At 44.9% G+C, this 16,697-nt stretch overlaps 1 protein-coding gene across 1 annotated transcript; it reads left to right on the top strand.

Moving 5' to 3' along the window:
- The first annotated feature begins 8,113 nt into the window (after positions 1–8,113).
- On the top strand, positions 8,114–11,561 carry LOC116989857 (nuclear factor 7, brain-like). Its single transcript, XM_033047426.1, has 5 exons — positions 8,114–8,742; positions 9,099–9,194; positions 9,284–9,517; positions 11,051–11,073; positions 11,343–11,561. Exons 1-5 carry the CDS (start codon positions 8,338–8,340, stop codon positions 11,488–11,490), a joined length of 906 nt encoding a protein of 301 aa, XP_032903317.1. The 5' UTR covers positions 8,114–8,337; the 3' UTR covers positions 11,491–11,561.
- The last annotated feature ends 5,136 nt before the right edge of the window (positions 11,562–16,697 follow it).

The following is a 16,697-nucleotide window of genomic DNA, read 5'->3' as shown; positions in this document are numbered from 1 at the left end:
AATAAACTGGCTTCTCACCCATAGAAGCAGCCCCAGCCCCAGCCCCTGATGAACGTTCCATCATGTGATGTCACAATGCCTGATGCTCACAGATGTCCAATCGGAATGGATCCATTTACATATGCCTTTGCAGGAGCCCCAGCCAATGGTGAACGTTCCATTGTGTGATGTCACAATGCCCAATGTTCACATATGTGCAATCGGAACTTAAGAGGGAGTTAGATGCGGCCCTTGTGGCTAAAGGGATCAGAGGGTATGGAGAGAAGGCAGGTACAGGATACTGAGTTGGATGATCAGCCATGATCATACTGAATGGTGGTGCAGGCTCAAAGGGCCGAATGGCCTACTCCTGCACTTAATTTCTATGTTTCTATGTCTCCCTCTCCTCACCTCTCTCCCTCTCCCACCCATCCCTCTCTCCCCCACCCCCCTTCCCTCTCTACCCCACCCCCTTCCCTCTCTCCCCCGCCCCCTTCGCCCAACCCCTCTGTCCCTCTTCCACCACTCCCCCTACCCCTCCCTCCCCACTCTTCCACTTGTCTCCCCTTACCCCACCCCTCTCCCTCCCCACCCCTCTCTCTTCCCCTGCCTTCCCTCTCTCCCCCACCCCTTCCTCCTACCCTCTGTCTCTTCCCCCACTCACCCGTTCCCTCTTCCACCACTCCCGCTACCCCTCTAACCCCTCCCTCACCTCCCCACGCTACCACTTCTCTCCCCCTTCTCTCCTCCCCCCTCCCTATCCTCACCCCCTCTCCCTCCCCATCCCTCTCTCCCCCCACCCCCTTCCCTCTCTAAACCCCACCCCCTTCCCTCTCTCCCCCCCCGCCCCCTTCCCCTAGTCCCTCTGTCCGTCTTCCATCACTCCCCCTACACCTCTCCTCCTCCATTCCCACTCTACCACTTCTCTCCCCCCACCCCCTCCACTCTCCCTCCCACTCTTTCCCCTCTCTCCCCCCACCCCTCTCCCCCTCCCTCCCTGTTCCCCTCCCTCCCCATCCCCCCTCCCCCACCTCTCTCTCCCCATCCCCCTCTCATCACCCCCTACCCCGCTCTCCTTTCTCTCCCAAATCTGTTCCATTTCCTCCTCCTCCTCTCCCCACCCTCCCTCTTCTCACCCCCCCTCCCCCACCTGTGTGTTTGGGGGGTGGTTAATGTGAGTGTGATGCCGCACACCCCCCCCCCCCCCCCCCCCCCCCAATATTTCAGAAAATACTGGCTTCTCACCCATAGAAGCAGCCCCAGCCCCTGATGAACGTTCCATCGTGTGATGTCACAATGCCCAATGCTCAAAGACATCGTTGCCATAGAGGGAGTACAGAGAAGGTTCACCAGACTGATTACTGGAATGTCAGGACTTTCATATGAAGAAAGACTGGATAGACTCGCCTTGTACTCGCTAGATTTAGAAGATTGAGGGGGTATCTTATAGAAACGTATAAAATTCTTAAGGGGTTGGACAGGCTAGATGCAGGAAGATTGTTCCGGATGTTGGGGAAGACCAGAACAAGGGGTCACAGTTTAAGGATAAGGGGGAAATCCTTTAGGACAGAGATGAGAAAAACATTTTTCACACAGAGAGTGGTGAATCTCTGGAATTCTCTGCCACAGAAGGTAGTTGAGGTCAGTTCATTGGCTATATTTAAGAGGGAGTTAGATGTGGCCCTTGTGGCTAAAGGGATCAGGGGGTATGGAGAGAAGGCAGGTACAGGATACTGAGTTGGATGATCAGCCATGATCATATTGAATGGTGGTGCAGGCTAGAAGGGCCGAATGGCCTACTCCTGCACTTAATTTCTATGTTTCTATGTTTCCCTCATCCTCACCCCTCTCCCTCTCCCACCCATCCCTCTCTCCCCCACCCCCCTTCCCGCTCTACCACCACCCCTTACCCCTACCCCTCTGTCCCTCTTTCACCACTCCCCATACCCCTCCCTCCCCATTCTTCCACTTCTATCCCCTTACCCGACGCCTCTCCCTTCCCCACCCCTCTCTCTTCCGCTCCCTTCCCCTCTCTCCCCCACCCCTCCCCTCCCCTCTGTCCCCTCCACCCTATGAGAGAGGCAGGTACGGATCTTCTGAGATCCCATGACATCTGAATGGTGTGCAGGCTCGAAGCTCCGAATGCTACTCTGCACTTAATTCCAGTTTCTGATTCCCTCTCATCACCCCTCCCTCTCACCCATCCTCTCTCCCCACCCCCTTCCTCTCTCACCCACCCCCTTCCCTCTCACCGCCCCCCCCCTACCCTCTGTCCCTCTCCATCACTCCCCTACCCCTCTCCTCCTCCCTCCCCCCACTTCTTCCACTTCTCTCCCCCTTCCCCTCCACTCTACCTCCCCACTCTTTCCCCTCTCTCCCCCCACCCCTCTCCCCATCCCTCCCTCCTCCCCTCCCTCCCCATCCCCCCTCCCCCACATCTCTCTCCCCATCTCTCATCCACTACCCCGCTCTCCTTTCCCTCCCAAATTTATCCCGTTTCCTCCTCCTCCTCTCCCCTCCCTCCCTTCTTCTCACCCTCCCCCCACCGGTGTGTTTGGGGGGTGGTTAATGTGAGTTTGATGCCGCAGCCGCCCCCGCCCCGCAAACGCCATTGGGGAAACAGACCCAACGGGTCTGCACTTGGTCTAGTATATACATAAATACATACATACATATACATGTACATATATACATACATACATATACACATATACATAACATATATGTACATACATACATTAAAAAATCAAAAGCCAAATTCAACATAATACACATTAGACTCGTTGGAAAAGGGATAGGAAGAAGCCTATGCTTGTCAAGTCTTACCCCCATTCTTCACCATTAACAAATGCAAAATTCAATAAAATAAACTAAACAGACAATTCAAATAAAACTACTCCAATCAAGCTATTAAGAAAAAAAGAACAAAAAGAACAAGCACCATTAACATCTGTGAGATTTACATTCTCCTTCCTCATTACTGTACTTTTCAAAGATATATCTTTTGTACATTTTTTAAAATTGCATTATATTCATACTTTGTTTAATCGTTTCGTCAAGACCATTCCACAAAACCACCCCACAAATGGAAATACACATACTTTTTAAATTGGGCCGAGCATAATGCTGTTTCAAGTTTAGTTTCCCTCTAAAGTTATAACCTCCCTCTGTCTTTGAACAGTTTTTGTATGTTTACAGGTAGCAGTTTATTTTTTGCTTTATAAATTATTTGTGCAGTCTTAAATTCTACCAGATCCTTAATCTTTAAGGTGTGTAATTTTAAATACAGTATATTGGTGTGTTCATGATATCCTACATTGTTTACTCTACAAATAGCTCTTTTTTGTAGTGTGCTTAGTGATTGTAAGGTGGTTTTGTAGGTGTTGCCCCATACTTCCACACAGTAATTTAAATACGGTAACACAAGTGAGCTGTACAGAATATACAGTGCTCTCTCATTCAAAACATGCCTTGCTTTCCCCCATCACTCCAATACTCCGTGCTACTTTTGCTCTCACATGTTTTATATGGGGTTTCCAGCAGATTTTGTGATCAAGAATCACAGCCCGAAATTTATTTTCATACACTCTTTCTATTTCAACATTATTTATCATTACTTTTACTTGTGTATTTATTTTGCGTTTTCCAAACAGCATAAGTTTGGTTTTGTTTAAATTCAATGATAATTTATTCAAATCAAACCATGTTTTTAGTTTTTAAGAAGGAACTGCAGATGCTGGAAGATCGAAGATACACAAAAGGCTGGAGAAACTCAGCGGGTGCAGCAGCATCTATGGAGCGAAGGAAATCGGCAACGTTTCGGGCCGAAACCCTTCTTCAGACTCTGAAGAAGGGTTTCGGCCCGAAACGTTGCCATGTTTTTAGTTTACTCATTTCTGCTGTGACCACCTCCAAAAGCTGCTGCAAATTGTCCCCATCACAGAAAATATTAGTGTCATCTGCAAATAACACAAATTTCAAGATGTTTGACACCCTACATTATATCATTAATATACAAAATAAATAATTTGGGGCCCAAAGCCGACCCCTGTGGGACTTCACAAGTTATTTCTAAGCATGTTGATTTGCAGTCCCCTATTTGCACAAACTGATGTATTTTACTTATGTAGCTTCTCATCCACTCTAGTACAACCCCTCTGATTCCATACTTTTCCAGTTTTTTGATTAGCAAATGATGATCAATTGTATCGAATGCTTTTTTCAAATCTATAAATACACCCACTGCATATTTCTTGTTAGCTATAGAACTGGTAATGTCTTCAATTAACTCCATTAATGCCATGGATGCGATCTGTTTGACCTGAATCCATATTGACTATCAACTAGCAATTCGTGTTTCTCGATAAAGTTATCTAATCTACTTACATACAGTTTTTCTAATATTTTTGAGAACTGAGAGAATAACGACACCGGCCTGTAATTTGTAAATTGATTTCTGTCTCCAGCTTTGTATAGTGGGATGACTTTGGCAGTACTCATTTTACATGGAAATACACCAGTTTTGAAAGATAAATTGCAAATATAAGTTAAGGGTTTTACAATTACACCAATGACTACCTTGATTAAAGCCATATCATTGTCATTCCAGTCTGTAGACCTTTTATTCTTACAATTACTAACAATGTCAATAATCTCCTTTTCATCAGCTGCTTTCAAAAACATTGAGTTTGGGTTGCTGTGTAACAAATCCACAACCTTCCCCTCTCCTTCCTCTGACTGTGGATTATCGATTCCTTCTGCCAGTTTTGGTCCCACACTTACAAAAAATTTGTTAAACCCATTAACCACATCATTCATATCGCTTACAGTTGTATCATTGTCTTTAAAATACTGAGGGTAGTTTATATTCATTGATCCATTCCTGATAATATTATTTAACACATTCCATATGCCTTGATACTATTTTTATTATAGTTTAATATTTTATTATAATAATCTTTCTTTCATATCCTCATAATACTAGTCAATTTATTTTTGTATTTTGTATTTACTTTCTGCTTCTATAGTTCTGAATTTTATGAATTCTTTATACAAGATATTTTTTTTTTTGCATGCATTTTGTAGTCCTTTTGTCATCCATGGCCTATCTATATATTTTTGCTTCTTGTTGTGTTGTTTCAAAGGTCAGTGTTCATCATATAATGATTTAAATATTATCAGGAATGTTTCATACGCTTGTTGGTATCAGTCCCTTTAAACACTTGTTTCCAATTTTGGGTCAGTAATACATTTCTAAATTTATTTATAGATTCTTCTGTTCTTACTCTCCTGTATCTAATCTTATTAACATCCTTACACTTAACATAATCACAAACAAACATTACAAAAACCGGCAGATGGTCACGGATGTCATTTAGTAGTAACCCACTCTTTATGCTGTTGTCCATACTGTTTGTAAATATGTTGTCTATTAGAGTTGCACAGTCAGATGTTATTCTACTTGGTTTGGTGATAAGTGGAAAAAAACTCATACTGAACAATACATCGATAAATTCATCAGTCTGTTTGTGCTTGTTGGAATTTAAGAGATCTAAATTAAAATCCCCACAAATGAACACAACTCTGTGATCTTTCTTGGCAAACAATCTTTCCATACTATTCTTGAATATTCCAATATTGGAACCAGGTGCTCTGTATACACAACTTACAATTACATTTTTGATTTTTTTTCCAGGTAGATTTCTACAGTAATAATCTCCATCACATCATCAATATTAGTTGTCATATTTTCCACTATTTTATAATTTAATCTTTTATCTACATACAAAGCCACCCCTCCTTTTTTATTTTTCCTCTATATGTAATTCAGTTCATATCCATTTAACGCAAAATCCACACCCTTTTCAGTACTAAGCCAGGTCTCAGATATGGCTATCACATTGAATGGTTTGTTTAGATGACTTAAGTAATCTTTGATGTTGTAAACATTTGCATATAAACTTCTGCTATTGAAATGAATTATTGACATTCCATGATCTGATTTTATGTTCATATTGAATTGATGTTCAGAGTAATAACAGCAGTTATTGTTTATATTGTTAAGAAAATTATTTTCAGGGTCAATATCTTGTTCAAAATCATGCATATTATGATCAGTGAATTTAAATGATTTAAAGTTCCAACCATCACAGTCATCATTGTCCCTTTCATTTCCAGCTGGTGTCAAGTTTAAACAGTCAAACTCTTCACAAGAGTCCATGGTCATAATAGTTCAAGTCAATCACACTGATAGACACATTCACTGTCTTTCCGCTGACTGGATTGTACGTAAAAATGTTTTTCACTGTACCTCGATACACGTGACAATAATCAAAACTCACCTGAACAAAACTAAACTACTTCGTCCTATGTAGATTATTGCAAAATATGTGAAGGGGACATAGATTAATAGTTGAAAGGTGGAGGAATTGAGGTGTAAAGGGAACTCACACTGAACAGAAATAGGTGCGAGTTTAGATCAGTCAATAGACAACAGACAATAGACAATAGGCGCAGGAGTAGAGGCCATTCGGCTCTTCAATGTGGTCATGACTGATCATCCACAATAAGTACACCGTTCCTGCCTTCTCGCCATATCCCCTGACTCCGCTATCTTTAAGAGCCTTATCCAGCTCTCTCTTGAATGCATTCAGAGAATTGGCCTCCACTGCCTTCTGAGGCAGAGAATTCCACAGATTCACAATTCTCTCTGTGTGAAAAAGTTTCCCTCGTCTCATTCTAAATGGCTCAGCCCTTATTCTTAAACTGTGACACCTGGTTCTGGACGCCCCCAACATCGTGAACATATTTCTTGCCTCTAGTTCACCGCTTTAACGCTTCATCTCCCTCACTGCCAATTTCCAATCAACTCCCACTTTCCTCTGTTCGAACCCCGACTCTTCCCTCCGCTTTCTCGCCGTGTCTGTCGCCGTTTCAGGGAAAACTTGAGTGGCCAAAATCATAGAAACATAGAAAATAGGTGCAGGAGTAGGCCATTCGGCCCTTCGAGCCTGCACCGCAATTCGATATGATCATGGCTGATCATTCAACTCAGTATCCCATCCCTGCCTTCTCTCCATACCCCCTGATCCCTGTAGCAAGGGCCACATCTAACTCCCTCTTAAATATAGCCAATGAACTGGCCTCAACTACCTTCTGTGGCAGAGAATTCCACAGATTCACCACTCTCTGTGTAAAAAATGATTTTCTCATCTCGGTCCTAAAATACTTCCCTCTTATCCTTAAACTGTGACCCCTTGTTCTGGACTTCCCCAACATCGGGAATTATCTTCCTGCATCTAGCCTGCCCAAACCCTTAAGAATGTTGTAAGTTTCTATAAGATCCCCCCTCTGATCTTACATCAGAGCTGGGCCATGCAGGGTTAATGTCAGGGTCCTTCAGCATAGGAAGGCCAGTGGAAATCGAGCCGACTTTCACAGAGAAGATGAATGTGTTCCACGCAGTAACAGACTATTCGCTTTCCTACTTTTTATGCAGCGATTGTCGCGAATCCGGCACCTCAAAACACAATATTCTCTCCAGGTCCCCTATTTTATTGGAGACATTATTTTACCAGCAGTTGTTCAGTTGATATTTAACCACCGCTTCACAATCTACTCAGAGATAACTTAATACATTCCCATTTCATTTCTGCCCTTCCTTAGACTGCGCGGAGCTCGGCCGCCCGGTTCGTGTAATATTCGTTAGCCCTTGCTGTCTCCTCCCATCCTCCAGCCCTCGGGCTCCTCCTCCTCCTCCTCCTCCTTTTTCCTTCCTTCTCCCCGCCACCCCCGATCAGTCTGAAGAAGGGTTTCGACCCGAAACGTTACCTATTGCCTTCGCTCCATAGATGCTGCTGCACCCGCTGAGTTTCTCCAGCATTTTTGTCTACCTCCCGTAATATTCGGACTCGTTTAACGAGTTACCAGCCGCTTGCTGCGGTGAAATCAGTGGGAGATTGCCAGAGGCTCTTCGCCCGGAACACTCGCAGCAAAACAACATTATCCAACACAGTCTTTAAGAAAGTACCGCAGATGCTGGAAAAAAATCGAAGGTAGACAAAAATGCTGGAGAAACTCAGCAGGTGAGGCAGCGTCTGTGGAGTGAAGGAATAGGCGACGTTCACGGATAATCAGTATGAAGAAGGGTCTCGACCCGAAACGTCAGCTATTCATTCTCTCCATGCAGCTTCACCCACTGAGTTTCTCCAGCATTTTTGTTTACCTCCTATTATTCAACACAGAATCAATTCCCCGGCGCACTGCAACGTGCGGCGCAGTAGACACCTGCGGTTCTGTGCGGGTTGGCAGCTTCCTGAAGGGGGAAGGATTTTGAAGCAGGAAGTGGTCGGAGTTAAAATGGCTTCGAAACACCAGATCCAGAGTATAACCGAAGACGCGATTTGTCCCATTTGCCTGGATTTCTTCACCAATCCGGTTACACTGGACTGCGGGCACAACTTCTGCCGCTCCTGTATCACACAGAGTTGGGACAGGGAGGGGAGGAACTCCTGCCCGGAATGTAGAGAGGAGTTTACAGACCGCACCCTCAGGGTGAATTGGGCCTTGGCGAGTCTGTCTGAGAAAGCTAGAGAATTGAGCCTGAACACGGAAGGGAAAGAACTTCAGTGCGAGAAACATCAGGAAGAACTGAAGCTGTTTTGTGAAACAGACAAGAAACTGATCTGCCTGATCTGCCGAGACGCGCGGGAACACAACTCTCACCGTTTCCTGCCGATTAAAGAAGCCGTTGAAAGCTACAAGGTAAAAACAAACAGAATTTCATTATCAGAATTTCCTTTCTGCATTTTGCGGACCGCGCTCCCTTGGCGATTGTTCGGTTCACACAGACTCCCACACAAAACCAGCCCTTTGCCCAGTTACTTGCCCCAGTCCCAGTCACCGCTGGAGATGAAACACCTGTCCCCATATACCTTCGCCCTTACAGGACTCCAGCAATCATTCCAGGTGAGACAGCCTTGATTCGCTTCCTAACCCACTGAGTTCTCCAGCAGTTTGTATCTATTTGTAAATCTTTCATGTGCAGTTCCGTGTCTACAGTTCATTGGTTCTGTCTGGTCTAATTCTTTTACTCACTGAATCTGAATCTCAATCCACAGGAGCAGATTAAAACATCCTTAGAGATTGTCACAAAAAATAAATCAGCGGTGGAGCAAATGGAGCAGCAGCAGAAACAGAAGATTTCTGGAGTTCGGGTAAGGTATCCAGTTTCCCTTCTCTGATTTTGTGCTATTGTCTTAGATTCCAGGCTCGATATTATTCATCTTCATCTTTCATTTGACAGGAACAGTCACAGAATGTGTTGACCCACATCACATCTGTATTTGCTGAACTGCGCCAGATTCTCAATGAGGAAGAGCGGTCCTTTCACAAGGAACTCCGGGAAGAAGAGGAGAGAGTTCTAAACCCAATGGAGAATAATCTACAAGAGATTCAAGAGAAGTTAAACTCTATTCAAGAGAAACTCCTAAAGCTGCAGGAGCGGATGAATCAAATGGACAGTTTGATATTTCTGAAGGTAAGGAGTTACATATTCACTTTGATTCAGTGTCAGGGCACAATCACAAAATAGTGGATAAGTGTGCGATAAATGCAGAATTCCCCAATAATTCAGGGCTGATTGAAACCAATCAGTTGGAAGGGAAGACGAACACCTCATATTTTGAGCAACCTACAACCCAACAACATGTACATTGTATTCCCCTGTTATTGTACACTGACAATGACAATTAAAGTTGAATCTGAATCTGAATCTGAATCTGAATCTTACAGGTAAACCTTATCCCTTCCAGATCTCCCTGTTCATCCAATTGTCCCCCACAGGTATTTATTTTCATCCCAAATCCCCGTCACCATGTTGCTTCCCCTTCTCCAACCGCTGATCCCCAACCCATCCTACTTGGCACCCAGCACATTCTCTCTGTTCAGATTCCAATTCAGTTGCAAGTTTTCTCCCTTTCGCCATCAGCAGTGCCATCAATCAGTCTGTCATCATAGAAACATAGAAACATAGAAAATAGGTGCAGAGGTCGGCCATTCGGCCTTCGAGACTGTACCGCCATTCAATATGATCATGGCTCATCATCCAACTCAGCATCCTGTACCCGCCTTCTCTCCATATCCCCTGATCCCTTTAACCACAAGGGCCGCATCTAACTCCCTCTTAAATATAGCCAATGAACTGGCCTCAACTACCTTCTGTGGCAGAGAATTCCAGAGATTCACCACTCACCACTCACCAGTCATCCTCGCCCAAATTCACGTATCTCTTGCCATTTATTGCCCCAGTTCCTCCCCTCCGCCTCTATTTACCAGCACTCTCCCATCTGTTCCATAAGATGGAAAGAGGCTCCTGTCCAGACGCGTCATGTGTACATTTCCTTCCTCAGATCCTGGCTGGCCTGATCACCATTCCACTCTATGCAGCATCTTGTGTCTCCAAATAAATGGTATATTTTCTCCGGTGCCATATTACTGTCTTACTCCCATTAACACACACCATTCCATGGCAGGGCTGGCTGCATCTTTATCGGGAAGAGTAGTTGTACTTATCACATTGAGCAGTGTCATAATTTCCATGTGGTTCAAGCCAGATCCTCTCTATGTCTGACATGAACATCTGGTCACAAGCTGGCAACATGATGTCTGTGGAGACATAGACGATATGGGTCCCCTCTTGCTGACCTATATCGCAAGAGGAACCAGGGGGTGTTTGAAGTGGCAATGTAGGATCGTTGGCGAATAGGATAGAAGAAAATTCCATGGCTTGTCACACAGATATTAAACGCAATATGGTAACAATGAGTACAGGGCGACCCTTGCTGGACAAATTATGTAATTCATGACTGGAACCAGAGGACGTTGAATCGCCCCATAGGTCCAGTATTAAATACTACTTTATTCATACTTAATACCGGACTGATGGGGCGCTCCATCAGCAACGAGAGCAAAGATCTGTAGGAATATTGTAACAATTTGGATGACATTTCTGCTGTCACGATGTGGTCGCTCAGTGTAAATTAATGGATCTTTCTGATGTTATATATTTCAGGAGGAAACTCGTCAGAAGAGGAGGTGAGACTATCTGCACTCTTTTGGAAAGTGACCCAGAAATCGTTGATACACAAAAAAGCTATGGAGCGAAGGAAATAGGCAACGTTTCGGGCTGAAACCCTTCTTCAGACCCGAAACGTTGCCTATTTCCTTCGCTCCATAGATGCTGCTGCACCCACTGAGTTTCTCCAGCTTTTTTGTGTACCGTCGATTTTCCAGCATCTGCAGTTCCTTCTTGAACACAGAAATCGTTGATGCGGGTCTTATAACCGGGTGTTTAATTCATGCAGGGTGAGTGATGAAGAACGGACGCTGTCGGTAGCAGACGGTGCCTTGGCAATTGGAAAGTTCAATCACCCATTTTTGTTGAACACGGTGTTCAGCAAAGTGACCGGTGACATTAAGAGAGGTAAAAACGTTTTTGTTTTAAACCGTTAGAGTACTTGATGTATCAATTACATGTACAGTGTATATTTAATACTGGACTGGGTGCTTCAACTTCCTGTGGTTCCAGGTTTGAATTACTTGCGCCTCTCTTACGGATACTTTTCAGAATTGCAAGCAGCGATGCACAATGGGGTGCCGCAAGGCTCGGTGCTGGCACGCCAGTTATTTACAATATATATATAAACGATTTAGACGAAGGAATTAAATGTAATACCTCCAGGTTTGCAGATGTTGCCAAGCTGGGTGGCAATGTGAGCTGCGAGGAGGATGCTATGAGGCTGAAGGGTGACTTGGAATGGTTGGGTGAAAGGGCAGAAGTCAATATTCATACCGCTGGACATGTCAGTTCCCTGAACACAACCGCAGTGCAAACAACAGACAAACGTTGTTACTACAGTGAACACTAAATATATTTAATAATCGACTCCAGCATCTTCCCCACGAGCGATGCATGGCTAACTGGTCTATAATTCCCCGTTTTCTCTCTCCCTCCTTTCTGAAAAAGTGGAGTTACATTGGCTACCCTCCAGTCCCCAGGAACTGACCCAGAGTCGAGAGAACATTGGAAAATGATCACCAATGCATCCACGATTTCTACTCTGGGAAGCAGACCATATCTGCCTTCAGTCCCAACAGTTTACCAAACACCTTTATCTGACTAATGTAGATTCCCTTCAGTTCCTCCCTCCCACTAGATCCTCGATCCCCGAGTATATCCGGGAGATTGTCTGTGGCTTTTAGTGAAGACGGAACCAAAGTACTGGTTTAACTCTTCTGCTATTTCCGTGTTTCCCACCTGTCTCTGACTGTAAGGGACCTACATTTGTCTTCACTAATCTTTTCCTTTTTACATACCTAAAGAAACGTTTACAGTCAGTTTTTATATTCCCCACAAGCTTTTTTTCATGCTCTTTTCCCCCTTCTTAATTAAACCCTTTGGTCTCTGTTCAGTTCTAAATTTTTCCCAGTCCTCTGGTTTTCCGCTTATTCTAGCCAATTTAAATGCCTCTTCCCTGGATTTAACACTATCCTTCCCTCATCATCCGCCTTCCAAGTTTTATTTTTTCGCCACACAAGGAAAATAATTTCTGGAGTTCATCCATGCGGTCTTTAAATCTTTGCCATTGTATCTCCACTGTCAACCCTTTAAGTATATTTTCCCAGTCTATCCTAGCCGATACCCGTCTCATACCTTCAAAGTATCCTTTATTCAAGTTCGGGACCCTAGTCTCTGAATTAACCGTGTCACTCTCCATCCTAATGCAGAATTCCACCATATTATGTTCACTGTTGTCCAAGGGGCCATCATGTCCCTTCATTTTAAATTTTTTTTTTTAAATTTAACCTTTATTTAATCAGGAGAAGTCTCATTGAGATTAACAATCTCTTTTACAAGAGAGTCCTGGTCAAGACAGGCAGCAGCACAGTTCCACAGTTACAGACAATAATTTAAAAACAACAGAGAACATATAAATATAGTCACAGTCAGAACATCATCAAACAAAGCATGTACAGACAGAAGAGTCCGCTTCAACATCATTAAGAAGGGATTTAAATCTGTTTAGAGAAACCAGCTCCTTAAGTTTCAGTTCATTCTGCAGCTGGTTCCATGCGAAGGGCGCAGCATAACTAAATGCCCTTTTCCCCAGTTCAGTGCGGACTTTAGGTACAGTTAGTAAGAACAAGTCCTCAGAGCGGAGCTGATAAGTTCCTGTGCTTTTTCGAATTACATACTTCTGCAGGTATGAAGGAAGAACACCGAGGATAGTCTTATAAATAAGGATATGCCAATGATGGAGTCTGCGGGTGGACAGGGCAAACCATCCAACTTGAGCATACAACGAGCAGTGGTGCGTGAGGGTTTTAAAATTAGTAACAAATCTCAGTGCACCGTGGCAGACCGTGTCCAAAGACTGTAGGCATTTTGAAGATGCATTCATATATAAAACATCACCATAGTCCAACAGAGACATAAACGTTGAAGCAACAAGTCTTTTTTTGGCTTCAAAAGAAAAACAAGATTGTTTCTAAAGTAAAAACCTAATTTTATCTTTAGTTTTTTCACAAGTTGCTGGATATGAGGTTTAAAAGAGAGAGAATCGTCAATTATAATTCCCAGATATTTATATTGAGACACAGATTCAATCACAGAGCCCTGCAAAGTGGTGATAGGAGGGGGGTCCGAGGGCTTTGATTTAGCTTTAGTGAACAGCATGAGCTTTGTCTTGTCAGCATTTAAAACAAGTTTTAAATCACACAGGTTACGTTGCAGTGTTAAAAGTTCATGTCTGAGTCTACCTTTTCCCCAGCTATACTAATCGATTTGCCCACATCTACACCTCACCAGTGCCTCAAATATAGTGATTCTATCTCACTCCACCACCTCCTCTGTAGCATGTTCCAGATATCACCCTCTCAGTGTAAAGTAAAGCTAAATCTCAGATATACTTTAAAATTCCTTGCTCTAAAGATAAACCTGCTCTCTCTTGATCTGATATCCCTGCATGCTAATACGATTTTGATAGTTTACCCGATATCCTGCTGCAGATTTTGACAACCTTCCCCATTATACACAATTTTTGAGTCCTCCACAGACTTACTAATCACACCTCATGCATTCACATCCAAAGGATGAACATATAACATAAACAGCAAAGTTTGCAGCACTGATCTCTGCTGCACTCCACCAGTCACAGACCTCCAAGCAGAAAAATCATCCTTCTACCGCTACCTTCTACCTCCAACCACCAAGCCAATTGTGGATCCATTTCACCAGCTCGCCTTGGATCCCACCTGCCTTCACTTTCTGGACAAGTCTTACATGCGCAACACTGTCAAGTCCCTCAGTGAAGATCATATATTGGTTCACAATGAGATCAGTGTGTTCTTAGCTGTATACATCCATCAAATCCACCCGTAAATCCCCTCTCTTTCAGCGACCCTACAACCACAAGTCTCCACCCATTCTGTCCAACACCCGATCATTCAACCACTGCTTCCTTCCATGGTCCAAGCCACCCCTCCCTCTCTCTCACCCTCCACTCAAAGAAACAGGGGCGGGTCATCTGGTCCCTCATGTCTCCCCCTCCCATTCACTATGATCATGGTGACTCCACCCCACACCTCTACCTCCTCTTTAACAACCTCAAACAACCACTCACCTCAATATCCTCTTTCTCCGATCTGCCTCCATATCTGAATAGCCCGCTTCATTTCTCCATCGCCTCTGCAATCTCGCAATCCTCCTCACTCTCTGCACTCGTCCTCCCCGTCCACCCTCCCCCACCTCACGAAATTCCCCTCTCCTTCCCTGAATAAATACTCCAGGAAATATGTCTGTTGTTCACCCGATGTGGTTGGGGGTGAAACCCCGGGCGAGGTGTCAGTTGTCCGCCCGCCTGTGCCTGAGGTCGAGCGGCTTCTCCCCCGGCCCCGGGGCCGCGCTGCCCGAGTCTCCCCCCGACCCCCGGGGACTCTCTGATCCTCTGCTTCTCCCCCCAGTCTCCGTCACCCTGGATGTGGAAACAGCGCATCCGGTGCTCGAGGTATCTGAGGATCGGAAGAGGGTGAGACGGACCCGGACCGTGAGGTACCTCCCTGATACCGGGAAGAGGTTTACAGACTGGCAGTGTGTGCTGGGGTCGGAGGGATTCACATCGGGGAGACATTACTGGGAGGTGGAGGTAGCGGGGAGTCGGCGCTGGAGTCTGGGAGTCGCCGCAGAGTCTGTGGAGAGGAAGAGAGGGCTCACACTGACCCCGGAGACTGGAGTCTGGAGGATATGGCGGTGGGATGAGGTGTTTGATGCATTCACCTCCCCTCCATCCCGTATCCCCGCCCGTCCCATCCCCGGGAGGGTGGGAGTTTGTCTCAGCTACGAGTCCGGGACAGTTTCATTTTACGACGCGGACACCAAGTCCCATCTCCACACCTTCACTGGGAATAAATTCACGGAGAAACTTTATCCTCTCTTCTGGCCTTGTGATGGAAACTGGCTGAGAATCTGCACCGGTTCCGCTCCGGGTGTGTAAAAGGGTCGGGTCCCGGGACCGGCGTCAGGAGCGGGGCTCGGGCAGTGGGGCAGAAACCCAGTGGACAACAGGTCGGCGCTGAACGGCTCCCCTTTAATCCCCAAATTCCGCGTCGTGAAACCTCAGTGAGCGCGGAAATAAAACCAGGGGGAATGTAAATGTGGGAAGAGTGAAATAAACAGCAACTGAAATCAGAGCTGTCTGTCGATCCGTTCATTTTGAGAATTAACTTTGACAATTGTAGAAACAGCGGGAATCTGATTTAATAAGTGACTTTTGTGACCAGTTACCACACCTGCGGCCCAAACCAAATGCATGGCTTAAAATGTGGAATAAAAGCTGATATTGCCCCAAATACTCAGCAGGTCAGGCAGCATCTGCAAGGTGAAACAGACCTTACATTTCAGATCTAATACTGATGACGAATTGTGTTTCCATTTGGATTTTCAGCATCTGTGTTTTGTTTTAGTTTTTCCAGTTGAATGGGTGATTGGAATGTGAGTCTGACCATAAACTGCCAACAAAAAACAGAAAACGTTGTGGGCCTTCAGCAGGTTGGGCAGTATACAGTGTCTGGAAAGGGTTAATATTTCTGAGGTACTGTGGAGCTGCGGGTAGAGCCGCTGTCTCACAGGGCCAGAGACCAGGGTTCAATCCTGACCTTGGGTGCTGTCTGTTCAGAGTTTGCACGTTCTCCCCGTGACCACGTGGGTTTCCTCCAGGTGCCCCGGTTTTCTCCCACATACAAAAGACATGTGGGTTTATTGGTTAATTGGCCTCTGTAAATTGCTCTTTGTGTGTAGGGAGAGTTGCGACATTTAGCACAGTGCCATCTGCTTATAATGTGCATTGGAACAGTGGGCTGTGGCTCAGACTGAACCACGCCAAGACTATTGCAATGTTCTTTATGTATTCTGTGCCAAATCATGCCATGGGACTTGTGGAGGTGTTTCTAGAAAATATAATCACGTACAAAATGCTAAAGCTACAGAACAGTTCTGAGACACAAGCATTTACAGATGCTTTCAATCCAAGAGTCAAGAGTGCTTTATTTCCACATGTCCCAGACACAACAATGAAATTCTTACTTGCAGCAGCTCAACAGAATATGTCAACATATTCACCCATATTATATAAAGAAGGAACTGCAGACTGATGAAGGGTCTC

The sequence above is a fragment of the Amblyraja radiata genome, chromosome 30 (genome assembly GCF_010909765.2).
Source record: "Amblyraja radiata isolate CabotCenter1 chromosome 30, sAmbRad1.1.pri, whole genome shotgun sequence".
Taxonomy (NCBI): domain Eukaryota; kingdom Metazoa; phylum Chordata; class Chondrichthyes; order Rajiformes; family Rajidae; genus Amblyraja; species Amblyraja radiata.
This window is presented reverse-complemented; position numbering and strand designations above follow the sequence as displayed.